This window comes from Cyprinodon tularosa, unplaced genomic scaffold, assembly GCF_016077235.1.
Source record: "Cyprinodon tularosa strain WSP-4 unplaced genomic scaffold, ASM1607723v1 ctg172, whole genome shotgun sequence".
Classification (NCBI taxonomy): Eukaryota; Metazoa; Chordata; class Actinopteri; order Cyprinodontiformes; family Cyprinodontidae; genus Cyprinodon; species Cyprinodon tularosa.
In genome coordinates, this window is record NW_024038551.1 from 253022 (window position 1) to 268147 (window position 15126).

General features: G+C 45.5%; 1 protein-coding gene across 4 annotated transcripts in view; it reads right to left on the reverse strand.

The window, feature by feature from the left end:
* The window catches only part of LOC119781177 (rap1 GTPase-activating protein 2-like), a 49085-nt gene extending 42120 nt beyond the window's left edge, over positions 1–6965 (reverse strand). For 3 of the 4 annotated variants that reach the window (XM_038281571.1, XM_038281568.1, XM_038281567.1), the window contains exon 1: positions 6620–6965. In XM_038281571.1, the coding sequence (XP_038137499.1) occupies positions 6620–6663 (44 nt within the window). In that variant the 5' untranslated portion in view covers positions 6664–6965. The remainder of the gene's footprint in view (positions 1–6619) is intronic. The other variant, XM_038281566.1, reaches the window with a different exon arrangement.
* Between the last annotated feature and the right edge of the window lie 8161 nt (positions 6966–15126).

Here is a 15126-nt window from a genome sequence, read left to right on the forward strand (position 1 = left end):
ATAGGACTAATACCACCCTCGCCTCCAAAGTTAAAAATATACACTTATTACAAGTACCATTATTGACAAAGGAGGCAGAGGAGAGTTGGGAAAGCATCAAGCAAGACAGAGAAGGACGTCATTGTAGTGCTAATCTACTACAATGAGTTCACCATTAACAAAACTACTCCTTACCACCAGAAATTAAGTACGGTACATGTGAAAATTTCATCCATTTTACTTTCACGCTTATCCCAAGCAGGTCATGGGGGTGCTGGTGCCTATCTCCAGCTGTCTATGGGTGAGGGGTGGGGTACACCTTGGACAGGTCAGCACTCGATTGCAGGGCAACACAGAGGCAAACAACCATTCACGCACACACACTCACACCTAAGGAGAAACCAATAAACCTAACAGCAGACATGGGCAATGTGGAGTCAACAAGTCATCTCCATTTCATGTATTTAATCTACCCAGCCAATTAACCAGGTGAGTCCAATCTGCACAGGTTAATTCACGGTGAAGATTGGACTCACCTGCTGCAGTGGCTGGGTAGAACCAATACATGACATGGAGATGACTTGTTGACTCCACATTGCCCATGTCTGCCTAACAGTCATGTTTTTGTAAAGAACCCACGCATGCTCAGGGAAAACGTGCAATCTCCATGCAGAAAGACGCCAGGCCAAGAATGGAACCCGGAACCTTCTTGCTGCAAAGCAGCAGTGCTACCAACTGCACCACTGAGCAGCCCATAATGTGAAATTTAAGAGCATCCCCATGTTTGTGACATTTGAACAAATGTTCTGGTTCATGGAAGCCAGAACACTGACATGCCATCTATGCTGTACATGCAGCACAATACTGCATAATTTCCAACACCTCAGCAATGACTAAGTCTTTAAATTAATTTCAGACTGCATTTCAGTATCCCCACAGATTGAGTTTTCACTCACCTCAGCATGTGGGATACAAGAAACTAAAACAAACAGCTTAAAGGTAGAGTGGAGGATTTTCATGAATTTTTTAAAACAACCAAGTAAAAAAAAAAGTAAACATGCATAACCCTGTACCCGCTCCGGAGAGGGACAGCCTATTAAACGCGTGCGAGAGCGTGCACAAGCTAATTTCTCCTCGTGCACGCTCTGTTTAAAAGTTGCTGTTTTTTTTTTTTTTTTTAACAGTGTCCTGTCTGGCAAGGTGGCAATAAGAATAATTGTCTTGATGCCAAAAGGAGCCCAACAGATTTTACTTTCACAAGTGTAGCGGTATCGCAATTGCCATACCGCTCCACTTGTTTCATGTATATAAATTGCTTTATTATAATTATGCAGGGAGTTTTACAGTTCATATGGACACTGCAATGTAAGTAGAGCAGAAAAACAGAGGAAGAAGAAGGAAAAAGAAAAAGAAAAAAAAACAGGACAAAAGATGAAAGAAAGAGGAGATAGGAAGGAGACAATGACAAAACATTTTCAGTCTGCTTCAACACCTGTAATGAGATGGAGAGAAAAAAAAAAAAAAAAGAAAAAAGAACAGCACAACCAAAAAACATGGTACGAGATATACAATAAAGCAAACACCTTGAAACTATCGCTAAAGTAATATTATTGTTACCTGAAGATATGAATGTGGGGTTTCTGTTTGGAAGTGAATCTCTAAGTACCTGAAGCCTAGCACCTGTAGTTGTTTGTGAGGGTGAACTTGTGCATGTAAAGTTTTAACCATAGAAAAAAATGCTCAATAGTGGTTGTGGAGAGCCGGAGAGGCACACCCCCCAGAGCACTGAGTCCAGCGCCGGGAGACCCAAAGCCCCAGGCGCCCAAGGGGACCCCAGAAGCGAAGGCACCAAGGCGGGGCCAGCCCCGGAAATCAGACCCCCACCAAGGGAGGAGGAGAGACAGCCACGAAGAAGCCCCCCAGCCACCGCCATGCCGGCGCCCCGGGGAGCCGCGGGGACGAGTCCGCGGGCCCCGCCGGCAGCCGGCCACCCCGAAGTAGGGCCGGGCACCGAACACCAGCCCCCCCACGGCGCCGACCGAAACGCCCCAGCCCCACAGAGCACCGAAACACGCCCCGCCCCCCCGCACCAAGCCCCGGCGACCGGCCGCAACACCCACCGCGACCGCACCGCCCAGGAAAACACTCAGGCGGCCCCGCCCCCGGCCGGGGCCCATGCGCATCCGCCGCGAACCGGCCACGAGCGCCGCGGGACCCCCCCCAAAACGCCCCCCCAGCCAAAAGCGCAGCCCCACCCCACCAAGACCGATGCCAACAGCGCGCAACGAAACACACCGCGCACAGAATCAGCCCGAGAGCAGAAAAGCCGCCCGGCGCAATACCGCAAGAAGAGCAGACCGCAGCCGGCGCAACCACCCCCTCCAGCAGCCCGAGGGGCAGCACAAAGCCAGAGCGGAGCGAACCGCGCCGCCCCCCCCACCGGACGAAGCCAAAGCAGCCCAGCCACGTCCGCCGCCCCCCCCCCGCAGCCCGCACCAGGCCCTGACACGCGGCCCGAGCAGCTCCGCCGCCCCGGCCCCCCCACCACGCGCCGGCCATAGCCACTCCAGGCCCCCACCCGCCCCATAGCCCCACCCGCCGCGATCAGCGGGAACAGAGCAGCCCCGCCATGCCTCCAGGAGGGAAAACCCACCCGAATACCCAGCCAGCGCAGCCAGCCCGCCCAGACCGGCCCCCCAACACTACCCCCGCCGGAGCCGCCCGGACCCCCACACACCAGCGGCGCGCCGCCAGCAGGCCCCCCACCCAGCAGGCCCGCCCGCCCCCGAGAAAACAGACATGCCAAACCCCCCAAAGAAAAAAAGAAAAAAAAAAAAAAAAAAAAAAAGGAGCCCCCACAATGCGACAGCGGACACCAGACACCGACCCGCCCGCAACCGCTCCCCCCCACCGAGGAAGAGAAAAAAAAAAAAAAAAAAAAAAAAAAAAAAAAAAAACCTAAATAAATATGTAAATAAATTAATTAATAATTACAATTAAAATAAATAGGCAAGAGAAGTGCGAGCGGAAAAACCAGAGCCCAAAACAGGACCCAAGACCCGCACCCCACCATGCCGCGCAGCTCCCCCCCCCCCCGAACCGATACCACAGAACCGGCATAGGAAAGAAACACCGCCCAGGAACCGGCATCGTAGCGAAGGCACCGGCACCGACCCCGAAAATCCCCGAACAACACCCAGCCCCACCCCGAAGCGGATCCAGTCCCAGGCCCCAGGGATCCGAGGCCCCAAGGGCACCCCATCCCCAGACAGGAGCCCCAGCAAAGCCCCGGCCGGCCGGGGCCAGCGGAGAGGCCGCCAGGAATGAGCCAGCAGTCCCCCGGGCATCCACCCCCAGCTCCACCAGTGCACCGGTGAGCCCCGACGCCAGCCAGCGGAGGGAAAGCAGGACGGGGGGAATGGGCTCCGCACTTAGCGGAGACTTGAGATGTATTTGGGAGAGGGTGCGGTTGAGACCCCAACCTGGAAAAAAAAAAAAAAAAACACCATCTCAATCATGCCTTCCCTCCCTAGTGCCCCCACTCGTACCACGGGAAAAAAAAAAAAAAAAAAAAAAAAAAAAAAAAAAAATTGAATAAAATAATAATAATAATAAATAAAGAAAATAACAACGCGGACACACATTCACACATAACACTCACATCCTATAATACCAGGACCAAAAACCCGGTGACACCGGTGGTCGGTCCCGGGACTATCGGATGACCCCATAAGTGAACCTAAAATCCGGATGTGAGGGGAGGGGAGCGGCGACACCGCCACACCAACCCATCTCTTTCCTGCTTCAAGCCCGGCCCCCCACCCCGCACACGGACCGGACCACCCCCAGCAAGAGCCCCCCCCGGGACCGGGGCCCACCCATCCCGCGCCGGCCACCCAACCCTAACCGCCCCCCCCCCCGAAAAGAAAGAGAAAAAAAAAAAAAAAACCTTCAACCAGGCACTTCATGCCCCTCCATCCAACCTTCTTTGGGGAGAGCAGAGGTGACAGCCCCGCCACCGGCAGGCCACCTAGGCCCCGCAGCCAGCCCCAGCCAAAACCACGGACCAGGTGGCCCGCTCTTCCTCCAGGCCCCAGACTCCAGGCGGCAGCCGGAGAACAGGGGTGTGAGAAGACCCCGATCCTCACTGCGCCCGCTCGAATGTGGTGTTGTTGCGTGTTGCTCTCAGATGCAATTAAAACTGGGAGTACCAAGAGGGGGTGTCCGGCACACTCCACCCCCCCTCCAGGAGATAGACGGTGCCAGCACACCCCCCCCCTTCGACAACCCTCAACCCTCAATGTCTAGATGCGAGAGGGGATGGAGGAGGCCGACCGTGGTGAGGCCCATAAAATAAGCACCCCCCCCCCGGTGGCCCTGACCCCCACCCCCCGAAAATGCCCTACATAGATGTGTGTTGTGAAAATGATGTAGATGGAAGTGTCTAAAATGCAAAATAAAATTGGGGTGGGGGACGTCATCAGAAGGTGTGGCCCTCCAGTAACGACCCCCTCCCCAAAAACCTACATGTGTGGCCGAGTGATGGAGCAGGCAGAGGGAGGATTTCGGGGATGGGGAGCAAAGGACTGGGGTGCTTGCTGCACTCCCAGGGAGCCAGCTCCCCCGCTGACTCCAATAGGCACCCCCGTTCCCCGAGAGCCCCCCCAGAGAAGGGGGCCCCACCAGTTTCACCACCATAGCCCGGGGGCACGGGACCGGCAGCAGGACCCACCAGCCAGCCGGGCACGGAGCCGACACCACCACCCTCCCCCCGTCCTGTCCATCCAGAAAAATAATAATAATAAAAAAAATAAATAAGTAGATAAATAAATAAAATTAAAAAAACTAAATAAATAAATTAAAAAAAAAAAAAAAAAAAATAATAATAAAAAAAAAAAAAAAAAAAAATATAAAAGGAAGAAAAAAAAAAAAATAATAATAAATAAATAAATGAATAAGGGGAGGGACAACCCCAGCCGGCCAGCCAACGCGCAACACGCAGAGCCCCCACCCCGGACGAAGCCCCACCAGGGGGCAGCACGGACCAGGACCAAGACAGGAAGCCAGACCGAAAGCCCTTCAAAGATCTTCTTCCCTCTATCACCACCCCCCACCCCCCCTCCGGAGATGTAATCCCTCCCCTACAATAACAATCAAGCTACTCACCACACAAGCGACAGAAGACATCCAGGCCGAGATCATACCTACTCCCCCTCCCTCCCCTTCCCCCACTTACAGAGTGCAAACCCGTGAGGGGGTAAGCACTTGCCATAGGTGTTAATGTCCATGCCCCCCCCAGCCCAGCAGGCCCCGAGGCACCCCGGCACACCAGAGGCCGTGGCAGCAGGGACAGATAGCCGGGCGTACACCGGCCCAGAACCCAAGCAGCACTCCCCACAGAACCCGAACCCCCGAACCCCCACCGGGGACCCCGCCCAAGGGCAATGCGCCCCAGGGATCCCGGACCCAAGGAGCCACCCCAGACCCACCCCGCAGTAGGGCCGGGCAATGCCCAAAAACCCCCGGCACCGGCGCCAGCACCCCCACCCCGACCCCGGCCCCCGAACGACTCCCCCCCGACACCGGTCCCACAGCACCAATCCGAAGAAGAAGAAAAGTTGCTGTTTTCATAGCTCATACAATATTACTGTGTCCAAAGGTCTGCCCTAACCCCTAAATTCCCCAATCGGTATATAGAGCGGGAACTATATGGTAGACACTTTTTCTCTTACGACCCTTGGCCATTATTAAAGAACCGTGGTTAAAAAGGTGAGCTTAAATTACTAATTGAAACTGTATTTCACCACACATTCTGCGTTGTTAACTGGAAATGAGCATGTATGACAGCCTTATGTAAACATATATTCACTTATTTAGATGATCCACCCAGAAATAAAAGATCTTCCTCTATACCTTTAACATGCTCTGATTCATTTCGTTAATAATTATGGGATGGTCATTGTAAGGTCCTAAAAAGTCCTGACCAGGTCCTGGCTATTTATTGTAGCAGATATCTTCCATTAAAAAAAATGAATTATTATCTAAATACACTTAGCTTGTCTTACCTGTATGGTCACATTTCTATTGTTTCCATTAATAATTTTTTCACTTCAGTTTTTCAAAATATTGCCTAATATTGTCTCTCCTACTGTAGGATGTATAACATTCATTTCTAGGTGTTTTCCTATTATGTTTTGTTAATGTAAACATTTCGAATTGTCTGCTGTGCTTAATAAATAAAGGTTTTAGAAACACCGCCCCCCCAGCACACACACAAACATAAACACACAGAGACTCTCCCTGCCTCTCCCTGACTCTCCCTCAACCTAGTTTAAATTCCTGAGAACACAGAAAGTTGCTCATTAACTGCAGCCGTTTAACGTTTTCCTGTCAGGCTGCAGCCGAGCAGAAATGTGTCCCAGGCTGGCAGAGAACAATCCCTGTAGTTAAGACAGTCGGTCTCAAGAAGAACAAAAATACTCCTGGATGGATTTAAACCCATTGACCTGAGGAGCTGAGGAAACTGTGATGTCACAGTGATGTCACTTTGATGCAGATGAGGCAATCAGACTGAAAAGCATTGAAAGTGTGAATGTAGAAGATCGCGGTCTCTATAGAACAATGAAACAAGCCCTCTCACCATCCAAAGCCTCCAAAGGAAACGCTCCTCTTCCTCCGCAGCATGGTTCCCTCTCCTCCTCCTGCTCCCGTTCCTTTGTCTCCCTGTTTGGCTTATTGTGTCAGGATCCTCCTCCCTCTCAGTCTCTGCTGCTCTCCTCGCTGCTGTTCTACCTCCTCATCTCTCCTCCTATAAATACTCTCATCCTGGCCAGACGATCCTATGATTCCTTCCTCTGAATCTCCTCCTGCCGTTAATGTTTTCCTCTCTTCCTCCTCTCCATCTCACACTCCAGTTGACAGCACACACAGAAACAGAGCTGGAGGGGGGAAGTGCATCAGCCCTGATGGAGAGCAAGGCTGAAACTTATCCATAATGGATGGAGATGAAAGGAAAAAACACATCAGACTACTAGATGATTTGTTACATAACTCTGAGTGCAGCCTCAACTCTTAAGACAACGTCACAAATCAGAACATGTGAGGTTCTGCTTGCTGAACAGATACTTTCTGATGCGTTTATCAGCCCCCCTATGTGTGGGGCTAGGAGGGTTAGCAATGTTCTGATCAGCAGGGAGCCTCCAGAGACTTTAGGGTATGCAAAGAACACAAAAGGAAAGATTAGGAAAATCAGTGGCTCAGTGAGGGCGATAACCCGCTTCAGGCAACTTTTAGAACGAGTTTCTTGCTTCTTGTCTTTCTGAGCTCATCACAGAACCGAAACAAGCAATATGTCCATGTTTGGAGTAGAAAACATCTGAGCCACTCACAGCAGGCTGAACAATTAACTTCTACTGTTGTGATGCAGAGAAGACCCCTGGTGCTTCCAGAAACAGATAGCAATTAGTAAAAGCAAAAATAACTCATAACATCACTTGTGTGCAATCAGTTACGATGAACAGTGGAGTTTCTTTTTGACTGCAGGTGGCGTCTTTACATCTCTGCAGTTAAGTGAACATATTTTCTATTTTCCTTGTAAATAGTTGTTTTTTTTTTCTTCCGTTGTAAACCTTCACCTAGCAGCTGAAAACACCAGAAGTCCTCCACTTTGGGATCACAAAGGATCAAAATTATTAATTTTTTCTTTATTTATAGGCATATATATATTTTCCATTGTTTAGGATTATTAAACCATAACTAGATGTGTGTTATTAAAACAGTTTCCATTGTAGAATCTATTTTCCAGTCCTGGAGGTGCTGGAATTCTTTGGGTAAGCAGCTGCTAAAGAAGGCATCATTTCCCAGGCCTAAAAGTGATACTACAAGTTCAACTCCTTGCTTCCCCTAAGAGGTGCTGCCATTCTGTACTATTTGACAGTTAAAGGTTTTCTAATGTTACGGCATTAGTATTTAAGGTCCAGAAAAAAAAACAATAACCGTCTGACACTAAATTAATTAATAAAAAAATTATTGACATTCCCTTTTCTTCAGTATAATGGTATGTCTATTCTGCATCACTCTAAATTTTTAGTAGATGTCTTATTTTTGAAAATAAAAAAAAAGTTTTGACAGAAAACTTGTTGCTGTGACCTTGTAATACAGTTTGGTTCAGATGGTTTCTGGTTCTGGATGAAAACTGTGGACTTGGCGAAGAAAGGATTTAAAGTTCTACCATATGTGTCAAACTCCAGTCCATGAGGGCTCAGCAGAACTTGACATTTGATTCAGTAGTTCTGATCAGGGGAACATATGATGGTTAAAGGAAACCGAGCCTTGAGGAGTGGAATTTGACATCCCAGACCGATGCTTAAACACAGATTTTTGTAAACCTAATAATCATGAGGATACTTTGGACCATCTTGATTATTAAGGTCAGATTTATCCAAACTGGATCCACTGCACCTATGGGCGCTGAAGCGTATTTCCTTTATGATGATGTGTTAACTGGTATCGACCAAGTATGCATAGACTCTCCATAATCAAACATACGTAAAAGTCACTTGGAGGTAGAGACATCGTCCCAAGTTTTATTCCAAAGTATTCAAAGGAAACATCAGCTGGATCAGTAACTGGGACTTCTTGCACTGATTTCCCAGAAAGTCCTGTTTAACTTGAAAGGTAAGTTAGTTTATTTAATCAATACTATTCAAAGATATGTTATACATCCCAAAGGCTTAATGAATGTTAAAAGTATCTCATTGCATTTTTGAGAGCATGACTTGTTGTGGATGTGGAAAGCCGTAGGCAGGAAGCATGTTCTGTAGTAGTCTGTCTTCTAGCAGGTCTGGATAAGCCTCTGACTGAAGACACTTTGTTGTTTAACAGTCTGGTGACATACTCTCCTGACTCTCCACAACAGAGTGATGGAAGATCTACAGCATCTTTCTGCGAACATTGAACGACCTAAGCTTCCTCCAATCAGTTCTGTTCCTTCTTGTATACGGCTTCAAAGATGTTTCTCCGGTCTAGTTTGTTGTCCAGGTGAATGCCAAGCTATTTCTACTCCTCCACCACATCCACTTTTTCTCTAAAGATGTTTAACAGGATTCAACTTGTTCCTCTTTCTTCTGAAATATACAGTCATAGTCCTTGTTTTGTTGACATTCAAGATCAGATGATTGTTTCCACACCGTACCATAGAGTGTGTCATGATCTCAGCACTGATGCCTTGTCTTATTACTAATTTCACACACCTACTTAGCTCTGCCCAGTTGTCATTGCCGCTCATCTTATCCACCTGTATTAGTCTCATTATTGACTGCATTATTTAACCAGCCTTCAGACCAGTTGTCAGGGCCAGATTATTCGAGCCGTGGTTAAGAATTATTCTAGCCTACTTGTGTTCTGACTACCTGATCTTGACCTGTTCTGCCTCTCGACCTCTGAGCCTGCCTGTTCCCATCTGATCTGTTCGCCTGACCTGTTTTCTGACTCCTGCCTGATCTCTGCCTGCTTGTGTACCGACTGGAACCATTTCCCAAGCACTGAGTCTGCCTGCCCTCATCTAGCCTGTTAGCCCCACTGTGTACGGTATCTGGAACTATGACCTGACTCTGTCTTGGATTCTCCTTCAGCAGATCACTGGATCTCTGACTTCCCGGCTCTGACAACTGACGTTACTGTCAGACTGAATCATGTTAAATGTTCTGGAGAAACCAAAGAAAAGGATCCTCACAGTGCCATCTGCCTTGTCTGAATGACAGTGGGTTTGTTGAAGCAGGTGTATGATGGCATCATCAAATCCAACTCCACGGGGATAAGCAAACTGCAGGGGTTCCTGATAGCCGGTTGTTTGCTTGCTGAGGTGAACCAACAGAAGTCTATCTGGGACCTTATTAATGTGGGATGTCAGGGCAACAGGTGAGTCACTAATGACTGTTGGCTGAGTCTTCTTTGTCACTGGAACAAGGAGGTCTTCCACATCACTGGGACTGTCTCCTGAGTCAGACAAAGGTTGAAGAGGTTGTTGTGATTTTATGTTCATTTCTATTCCCAGCCAGCTGGGAATTCATATTTCTGATACTTTAAGATGTATATTGCCCTCCCCGGTAGGATGGTAAAATATCTTATTTAATCAGATATTATTTCAGCTGTTATATATTGTTTATGACACACAGTCCTACTAACTGTGTTAGAACATGTCAAACGTTAATGCTACGTTTGTGCTGGTTTGTGCAGCAAAAACAAATGTTAACTGACCTTTGATGACCTCTACAAAATATTATTGATATCATTAAAATCATAGTAGTACAAATGAAAATCTTTGCCGTACATAAATATAACATTTTAAAATCATTTTTAAATATAAAATATTTAAAATAAATGTATTAAAAATTTTAAAAGCATATTTTAAATTATATATATATGTTTTGTACTGCTATCATTTTAATGATATTAATAATTGTAGAATCATAATCATCAAAGGTCGGTGAACATTTGTTAATTCTGACTCTGAATTTCATAAAAATATAACTAAAAATATAAGTTGCTAACCTATGATTATATAGTTTTAAACTTTTAAAAAAATTATAACGGCACAAATGAAAATTTTTGCTGCACAAACCAGCAAAAACGGAGCACAAACGTTTGATACTAATTTTGTCTGATTTGAAGAAGGTGGGGGGGCCAAGTTCACTCAGGTGCTCGGCAGTCAGGGTAGAGACCAGGTGTTCTTTGTCTCAGTCGTTCATCAGGCAGTCCTTCTCTCCAGTCTGGCTCTATTACTTCTGAAATTCAAGAGAAATGTGTTGCAAAAGGTCTGTTTGCAGCAGTTTGGTTCTGAAAGGTTCTGACTTATCCTTGATGGTTCTGGAGATCTGGTTCCCCTAGGGCCTCCATCTCCACTGTGGTGGAGAACCAGCCAAAGCGGACCCCAGCTTCCTGGGCAAGGGAGAGGAGGCAAGGATCGCAGAAGGTTAAGAGAGGAGGAAGCAAAAGAGAAAGAATTCTGTGTGCTCTGTGGTTTTGTCTGTCCTCACACAGAGGGGGATGGTTGTTGGTCACACCTCTGTGACTTGCCTGTGGAGGCCTTGGCTGAAACGGGGGTTGTTGCAGAGATTCCACATCATCATGTCAAGATAAAATATGGACACTGGTTCCCGCTGTCCAAAAAGGATGATCATAGCATATGGCACAACAAGGTGCTGTAGAATCCCACAGAGCTGCTCTGCACAGGCCTTCAGAACTCCGGGGCTGACACCATCTTTCCTTCTTACAATTAAGTCTCTCCAGTTGCCTCTTTATTTTACTTCTAAAGATACAACAGACAAATGAAAGATGAAGGGAGCAGCACAATGTTCTAATTTGGCTGAGAAAAACTAAAAGAAGCAGGAGACTCAATAGCAGAGGTAGAAAAAGAAGAAATTGGGGTTTGAGAGGGAAGCTTTCGGTCAAAGAATGTAGGATGTCCATGTGACTGTGGGCAGGAGAGAAGGATGCTGATCTTCTTCTTGAACTGAACCTGTTGAAAAATGTATTCAGTTCATTGGCTATGTCAGGACTTCCATCTTACCCTTCTTCTAATTGAAGCCTTTGATCTTCTTCATCTTGGACCACACATTTGTTTTTATTTTTTGTAATTATAACATCTCTGATATTGTTCTGCTGGAGCTTGCTCTCCAACCCCTTCCCGTATGCTTCTCTGCTTTCTCATATATTGACCTTAAGTTTATTCTCTATACTTCTCAATAATAATTGTCAGTCATTGATTTTATGTCCTTTACATGTGTCCATCCCAGTCTGTGCCCTCTAAACAGGGCTTCTTTAGCTGCCTGTGACCATCTTCTTACACTTCTTTTTAACATAGGTTCTCTTATAAAAAGAAACTCTGATTCACAAACTGAGGAACTAAAGTCATCCTTAAAAAGAGCATCAGAAGTCAGCTAGTAGCTAGTAGAGTTACCCTGCTGTGCAGCCACTTAAAGCCCTGAACAATCGTCTTTGATTTAGACAGAAAATCGTATTGACCAGGTTGTGGTCTTTAGTGCTCTTGAAGAATCTGTGGGGTTAAAAAACACCCGACAGGACTTTCTGCAAGGCAGCTTGCGTAGCTCCAACTGAGATAGACCCCAGTTCTATTTTAGTCGGACTATGCAGCGATTTGGCCCCAATTTCATGGAAGGAGGCGCAGTGACAAAGTGAAACACATTTGAGGGAAAATATGAAATAAAATCTGTTAATTGCACAGGGAAATAATCAGGGTTGGAGTCACACATCAAATATATATCAAGTGGGACAGTCTTGTGCAAAAACAATCAATCAAGCAATAAAAAAAGAATTATTTACCCATGATAGGAGTACAAGAGGACAGAAAAGAAGATAAATGTCTTTAAGTCTCAGGAAAAAACAAAAACATGCAGGTAATCTTATCATCCTCCCCTCTTTATATACCGTATATATATATAAAAAAAGAACTTTAGCGGTCCAGTTATTGAGGGACCGCAGCTCTCAGCTTTACTGGTAGAGCCCACTGCCGGAAGGTAGTTTCTGAAACTAAATAAAAAATACAATTTAAAAAATAAAAGATATATATATATATATATATAAAAGAAACTTCTCTTTTTTCAGTAGAGAAGTTTCTTTTAGGTTTGGACTTGTGACCTGAGGATTTCTAAATGTTCTGCTAAAATGTAAGCTGCACTGAAGCAAATCAGTTAAAAGTTTCAGTAAAGAAGGTTAATGTGTCATAGAGACAGTCTGAGAAGGAACATTTCTGCAAATGGAAACAAAAACAAGTTTCCACGGAAAACATCCATCAGCTTGAAAGGACAACTGACTGTTAGAGTGTGAAGAAGCAGCGTTCCTTAACGTGGACCTCTGGGGTTTCACCTACCTGCAGATGAATACATTTACATCTAATTATCAACTCTGGGGTAGAAAAAAAGATCTGCAAAGAGTCAAGTGTTAGCTGCTGTCAATTTGGTTCTCAATGTTCTCCTTTCTGCTAAGAAGATAGAACAATGTGTCTATAGGGGGAATTAACAGCACTTTCCAAAGTAAATAAAGGGTAAAGAAACAAGTCAATTCTTTGATAAATGAATGTAACCACACGCATCGGCAGATCTCACTGACAGCAAACCATACAACCTACTTCCATGGTCTGGCTGCTGACTCCCCCACAGACTATAAGCCATAGTCTGATCTCTCAGTCTTTGGTTCCTGCTTCCCTTGAAGCCACATTTCAGATTTTCCACTGTATTGGAACTTCATTCCTGTGTGGCTGTTTGTTTTTATTTGAGTTTTTTTAAGCATTGTTGCTGTAGAACGTGGAAACCCAGATGAAGGATAGAGCTTAAATAACAACTTTAATGTGCTTTTAAATAATTTCCCACACAATGAGACTCATTTGTTAGTGAGCAATTGACATAGAGATGAGGAAACAGCAAACAAGGAACCAGGACTTAGGCTACGTTCAAACTGCAGCCTGAAGGGACCCAAATCTGATTTTTTTTTTTTGCGTATACACGACCTGGATCTGATCTTTTCATGGCAGTCTGAACAACACAGATTCGATTTTTTCCAATGCGACCCAGGCCGCTTGGTTATGTGGTCCTGAATCCGATATGAATCTGATCTTTTCAAATGCGACCTGTGTCTGAACAGCCAGGTCCCATTCATCCGACCTGAATGTCATTAATACCTGACAGTGGATTGGCAAGAAAAACAACAAAAATGGTGGACGATAATGCGGAGAGTAGTATTTATGTTTAACCATCTTGGAAAGATAGAGTTTTTATGGTTGGGGAAGATCGCTAGATGTTCTCCAGCACTACCATCCATGTTTACTTCTGTAAACACACAGCGCACTTGCTTGTGACGTCATTGCATCATCTACTGCGCATGCGGGACACTTAGGTTTTATGAATGCAGTTCACAAAGGAGATCACAGTCATGTCGCATATATTTGGAAATGTGAACGGCAACAGAAAAAAATCGGATTTGAATAAGGAGCGGGTGTGAGTGGAACCAACTGGAAGGAAGCCAAGGGGAAAGGAAACAAGCACAAGGGGGCAGCAGAGAGTAACCAAAGACTGCTTGAATATAATTGGAAAATAAACCAAAGATCAACAAACCAGAATAAACGATAGCTGAAAAGTAAAAATTCAGAGTCCCAAAAGGGGAGAGCTATGACAGCTTCCTGCTTTAAAATTACCATTTCATTTAGAAACAGAGTAAAACATCTTCACCATACCTCCTTAGACCATCTTTTTTATCAGCTCTTTAATGACTGGTACCAATCTAAACAGCTGCTGATGGCCTGGAGCTCTAGGCGAGCACATTTACACCCTCTGCTTGAAGATCTCAGTGTTATTCCTGGGAAAGTAATAAATAGTGTCTCTGCTGCAGGACAGAATTGGATGGCAGCTGAGACCCAGGACAGAGAATCCACTCAGCAATTCAGTGAAACCTCGTACACAAACAGAACAAAGGTATAGAGGTGTTTGCCGGCAGAACTTAGGAGCAAATGGGCTTGTTCCATAAAGGATCCAGAACATTTGGTTTTTGGGAATAAAGGCCACGTGTTTACATCATATCAAACTTGGTTCAACCCCAAGGGAAGTTACAGCGCAGTAATTGATGGACCTTTAAATGCCATGTGCATGTAATTTGACATAGTGATAACAAAAGAAACAAATTAACAAGAAAATGTGTAAATAAGTCTGGGTTTCAAAAAGGAGTGGAAAGAAAGAAGAAAGAGGAGAGAAGCATCCAATACTGTTTTTCCTCTTGTTTTTTTCAAAAAAAGATAAGATAGCTATCTGACCTATCTCAGGGGGGGCGGGTCTTTGGCTCTTCACAACCACTATTTAGCATTTTACCTTGGGATAAACTTTACATGCACAAGTGCACTCTCACAAACATCTACAGGTGCTTGGTTCCAGGTACTTAAGAGATTCACTTCCATACAGAAAGCCCATATTCTTATCTTCGGCTGCCACAGTATACATGTCAGATTAAATGATACTGCTTATACTTCATCGATAGTATCAAGGTACTACTTTATTGTATATCTTGTACCATGTCTGTTGTTGTGCTGTTCTTATTACATGTCTTTACAGGCGATGAAGCAGACAGAAGACGTTTTATCAT